The following is a 5,856-nucleotide window of genomic DNA, read 5'->3' as shown; positions in this document are numbered from 1 at the left end:
ATAAAAGTTTTCAGTATGCTGCAGTTAGAACAGTGAGGACCAGTCTCTATATAAAGTTCATATTGCAGTAAAACAGTGAGGACCAGTCTCTATATAAAAGTTCATATTGCAGTAGAACAGTGAGGACCAGTTTCTATATAAAGTTCATATTGCAGTAGAACACTGAGGACCAGTCTCTATATAAAGTCATATTGCAGTAGAACAGAGGACCAGTCTCTATATAAAGTTCATATTGCAGTAGAACAGTGAGGACCAGTCTCTATATAAAGTTCATATTGCAGTAAACAGTAGGACCAGCTCTATTATAAATTCATATTGCAGTAAGAACAGTGAGGACCAGTCTCTATATAAAGCTCATATTGCAGTAAAACAGTGAGGACCAGTCTCTATATAAAGTTCATATTGCAGTAGAACAGTGAGGACCAGTCTCTATATAAAGTCATATTGCAGTAGAACAGTGAGGACCAGTTCTATATAAAGTTCATAAGCAGCGAGAAACAGTGAGGACCAGTCTCTATATAAATTCATATTGCAGATAGAACAGTAGGACCAGTCTCTATATAAAGTTCATATTGCAGTAGAACAGTGAGGACCAGTCTCTATATAAAGTTCATATTGCAGTAGAACAGTAGGACCAGTCTCTATATAAAGTAGATATTGCAGTAAAACAGTGAGGACCATCTCTAATAAAGTCATATTGCAGTAAAACAGTGAGGACCAGTCTCTATATAAAGTTCATATTGCAGTAGAACAGTGAGGACCAGTCTCTATATAAAGTCATATTGCAGTAAAACAGTGAGGACCAGTCTCTATATAAAGTTTCATATTGCAGTAGAACAGTAGGACCAGTCTCTATATAAAGTTCATATTGCAGCATAGAACAGTGAGGACCAGTTTCTATATAAAGTTCATATTTGCAGTAGAACAGTGAGGACCAGTCTCTATATAAAGTCATATTGCAGTAGAACAGTGGGACCAGTCTCTATATAAAGTTCATATATTGCAGTAGAACAGTGAGGACCAGTCTCTATATAAAGTTCATATTGCAGTAGAACAGTGAGGACCAGTCTCTATATAAAGTTCATATTGCAGCCTGGGTTAGAGTGTTTTATGTGTGAGGTCAGGTTCCCAGGGTTCAGTGTTCAGATGTGGCTCTGTTCTCCCTGCTGCTCTGTATGTATGATCTGTGGGGGACAAATCACTCTGGGAACCACACAGGGGTCGCTGGCCCAATCTCCCCCACGCCTCATACAAAAATATGAAATTGTGCAGTTGCTGTATTACGCCAAGACATAATCACTGTGGTAAATGTAGGTTTCTGTCCTAGAAATATGCATCAGCAGTGTGAATATGTCATTATTCTGACTGTATAGTACAACAGGGCTACTGTATAGTATATTGTCTTGTTTTTAGAGTAACGTCTCTCCCTTCTACCCCCTCCCCAGGCTGCCATCTGTCGTAGCAGTCAGCCCCTGTCTGGCTTCAGTGCCCGCTGCCTGGAGGATGAGCAGATGCTGGAGGCCATCGTGAGGTCCAACCCCCGTAGTGACTTCATGTATGTGGTGGACACCAGGCCCAAGGTGAGCCCCTGGCCACAGGGCCAATGGAAGTCCATCAACAACGTCTATTCTGTATGTTCAGGTGGAGCTTGTTTTTCAATGCAGCATTTTGCCAGCTGGGCCCTGGGGCCAGGGGCTCATCTTGGGCCTGGTGTCAGCTGGTCAAGCTCACATTAAATGCCTGGCTTCATGCCATTCAGAACATGCTCAACATGTACAAAAACAGGGGCAACCTTCATTCTAACTTTAACATGCGGAAGCCTTGCTCCATCTAGTTTTTAAAAGTCATGTCTCTCTGAGGATTTCTCTTTGATTAAACTGTGTGTACTGTATGTCTTTCCAGTTGAATGCAATGGCAAACCGAGCAGCAGGGAAAGGCTATGAAAACGAAGACAACTACTCCAACATCAAGTTTCAGTTCATAGGCATTGAGAACATCCACGTGATGAGGAACAGCCTCCAGAAAATGCTAGAAGGTATGAATCGGGTCAACTCCCACGGTGTTGGAGGCCTGTAGCAGATCATCTTACATTGCATCCATATGAATACTCCACAGTCGGCCAGCTAGCTATCACTCTGTGACTCACTAGACCTCGTTCCGCCATAAAAGCCAATCTCGGTGTTGTTCAGTACATCACTGAGAGCTTGATTTCAGAGAATGCCAAAGTAATATTCACTCACAGCCACAGGTTTTTTTTATGTCTACTGTCTCTCAACTTTATTAAACCCAATACAGTTCCAGACTGGATTAGTCTGTGATCCCACTTCATTCTCTTTAAGTGGAATCAATATACCAGGTCCCCTGCCACCCCTGTGGCTTTAATATGCAGCGATGCAGACTGCTCTGCTCTGCAATCAGGACTTAGGTTGACCCATAGGAGCGTTTCTGGGTAATGCGCAGGGCCAGGAAGACATTGAATCCATCTGGATTTCATCTGCAAACTATTTTTGTTTCCTGGAGTGGCCGATTTGGGACCTTTTTCCCCTTAAGAGGGAGACGGAGGGCGTGAGAATTATGTGATTTAGCGTATGAAAAATAATATCTGGGCTTAGCTGTGATAACTCCTTGCCCCCTGGAAACACAAGGGAGTCTACGGGTTCCGAAGAATGCAAGAGAGAGGCTTTGTCCTGCAACAGATTGCATGGCAATGCAGTAGATACCTATGTCAGTTCAACATTTAAAAAAAAAAAAWTATTCAGAGAACAATAGTTTCCTGGAAATTAGCCCATGCTGTAAAACCAAGGTTGACTGAACCCGTTCACCTGCAGGCTCCAGCTGCCTGTTGCAGAGTCACATGTCAGGTGGGCTCACGGGTCAGCGCACTAATGTTGTCTGGAAGTACAGTACTCAGGGTCACACACACACGTCAACACATCTGTCAACCCACCCCTCTGTGTACCTCTGTCAACTCTTAATAGCCGTCTGGAGAGATGGATGTTTTTGTAGGGAGTTGGCAAATCTACAAATGATAATTGAAAATATTTGTGTTTATTTGAAAACTCTCCTTCGTTAACTGAGCTGTCAACACTGGAGAAACTCTGGAAACATTATTTTGTCACTTTGTCACAACTGACAAATTATTGATCTTAAACTTTCAGATTAAAAATGAAATATTATACACTGTATGTTTTCAAGGAAAACAAATCACATAATGCATTAAGTTGTATGCTGCAGAATTGGGTCTGCACTTAGTTGCCTGTCTTCTGTCTCAATATTTAAAGCCATGTCCATTGTCAAATGGCCTATCTCAATATTTAAAGCGATGTCCAGTGTCAAATGGCCTGTGTCAATATTGACTCAAGAGTCCCCAACATCATATTGGGAAGAAAACTGATCTATTTTCTAAACATACAGTACCAGTCAAAAGTTTGGACATACCTACTCATTCCAGGGTTTTTCTTTGTTTTTACTATTTTCTACATTGTAGAATAATAGTGAAGACATCGAAACTATGAAATAACACATATGGAATCATGTAGTAACCAAAAAAGTGTTAAACAAATCTAAATATATTTTATATTTGAGATTATTCAAACCAGCTTCATGAGGTAGTCACCTGGAATGCATTTCAAATTAACAGGTGTGCCTTGTTAAAAGTTCATTTGCGGAATTTCTTTCCTTAATGCATTTAAGCCAATCAGTTGTGTTGTGACAAGGTAGGGGTGGTATACAGAATATAGCCCTATTTGGTAAAAGACCAAGTCCATATTATGGCAAGAACAGCTCAAATAAGCAAAGAGAAACGACAGTCCATCATTACTTTATGACTTGAAGGTCAGTCAATCTGGAAAATTTCAAGAACTTTGAAAGTTTCTTCAAGTGCAGTCGCAAAAACCATCAAGCTCTATGATGAAACTGGCTCTCATGAGGACCGCCACAGGAAAGGAAGACCCAGAGTTACCTTTGCTGCAGAGGATACGTTCATTAGAGTTACCAGCCTCAGAAATTGCAGCCCAAATAAATGCTTCACAGAGTTCAAGTAACAGACACATCTCAACATTAACTGTTCAGAGGAGACTGTGTGAATCAGGCCTTCAAAGAAACCACTACTAAAGGACACAAATAAGAAGAAAATACTTGCTTGTGCCAAGAAACACAAGCAATTGACATTAGACCAGTGGAAATCTGTCCTTTTGCCTGATGAGTCCAAATTGGAGATTTTTGGTTCCAACCTCTGTGTCTTTGTGAGACACAGAGTAGGTGAACGGATGATCTCCGCATGTGTGGTTCCCACCGTGAAGCATGGAGGAGGAGGTGTGATGGTGTGGGGGTGCTTTGCTGGTGACACTGTCAGTGGTTTATTTAGAATTCAAGGCACACTTAGCCAGCATGGCTACCACAGCATTCTGCAGCGATATGCCATCCCATCAGGTTTGCGCTTCGTGGGACTATCTTTTGTTTTTCAACAGGACAATGACCCAACACACCTCCAGGCTGTGTAAGGACTATTTGAACAGGAAGGAGAGTGATGGAGTGCTGCATAAGATGACCTGGCCTCCACAATAATCCAACCTCAACCCAATTGAGATGGTTTGGGATGAGTCGGACCGCAGAGTAGCAGCCAACAAGTGCTCAGCATATGTGGGAACTCCTTCAAGACTGTTGGAAAAGCATTCCTTGTGAAGCTGGTTGGGAGAATGCCAAGAGTGTACAAAGCTGTCATCAAGGCAAAGGGTGGCTACTTTGAAAAATCTAAAATGTATTTTGATTTGTTTAAAATTGGTTTTTTGGGGGGTTACTACATGATTCCATATGTGTTATTTCATAGTTTTGATGTCTTCTCTATTATTCTACAATGTAGGAAATAGTAAAAATAAAGAAAAACCTTGAATTTCAAAGATTTCCAGAAATCCCGGTTAGAAGATTCCTGGAATCAGGAAGGAATAAGCAGAAAATCTTTGAATCCTCCAATCAAGATTTCTGGAAAACCTGGGAATTATTATTATTATTACCGGGGAAGTTACTGGAATTTGTAACCGTATCCGTGTCTACCACTGACCCCGGTGTGTTTTCCCCTGCAGTGAGTGAGGCATGGTCCCCCTCCATGTCAGAGTTCCTGGAGGGTCTGGAAAGCTCAGGCTGGCTAAAACACATCAAAGCTGTCCTGGACGCTGGCATCTTCATCGCCAAGGTTAGTCTGTCTGGACGATAATCCCCTCTGTCTGTCTCAGTGCTACACTTACCCCTCCTGTTGTGTTCTTTTCATGTTAATTAATTCTGTGTTCCCGGTCAAAAATGACCGACCCATTATAGCTGATTGTAAATCCATAATAATGCATATATTTATCACCTAATGTTATGTTAGATCTTTTTATCAACTTAAGTTCTTGTGAACATTTTTTTATCTTCTATTTGCTATTTATGGCCTGTAGGCCTCATTGACCTGAGCTCATACAACTCGTTTTTGAGTAAAAAAAGCACAATGTATGGATTATGTTGACTATAACAAATACTCAGATGAAACATATTGTGCTATTTATCACAGACTACTTTGTGTCAAAGTTTAACAAGGACTCTCCTCCTCACCAGTGTCATGATCAAAGATATGATCAAGAGCCTCACATACAGTATATCGTTTGGTCATTGTGCTGCCACAGAATTAATTGTGAGCATGGCCTCAAAAAAGCTTTATATACCAGAGCTGCGAGAAAAGTTCTATATATTATTGAAACAATGTTGCGATTGTTTGTGAGAATGCCAACAGGTGTGCTTCCTGTGGGGGAAAGATTCTATTGGGGAAAGGTTCCCGTAGGGGTTGCCATGGAAGCGAAGAAGGGGAGTGAGGTGTGTGTGTGT

The 5,856-nt window shown here is 41.4% G+C and overlaps 1 protein-coding gene across 3 annotated transcripts in view; it reads left to right on the top strand.

The window, feature by feature from the left end:
- The window catches only part of mtmr7a (myotubularin related protein 7a), a 38,539-nt gene that overhangs the window by 21,623 nt on the left and 11,060 nt on the right, over positions 1 to 5,856 (top strand). For all 3 annotated transcript variants that reach the window (XM_070444700.1, XM_023992188.2, XM_023992189.2), the window contains exons 6-8: positions 1,446 to 1,580; positions 1,903 to 2,035; positions 5,082 to 5,191. In XM_070444700.1, coding sequence (XP_070300801.1) covers positions 1,446 to 1,580; positions 1,903 to 2,035; positions 5,082 to 5,191 — 378 coding nt within the window. The remainder of the gene's footprint in view (positions 1 to 1,445; positions 1,581 to 1,902; positions 2,036 to 5,081; positions 5,192 to 5,856) is intronic.

This window comes from Salvelinus sp. IW2-2015, linkage group LG8 (genome assembly GCF_002910315.2).
Source record: "Salvelinus sp. IW2-2015 linkage group LG8, ASM291031v2, whole genome shotgun sequence".
Taxonomy (NCBI): domain Eukaryota; kingdom Metazoa; phylum Chordata; class Actinopteri; order Salmoniformes; family Salmonidae; genus Salvelinus; species Salvelinus sp. IW2-2015.
This window is presented reverse-complemented; position numbering and strand designations above follow the sequence as displayed.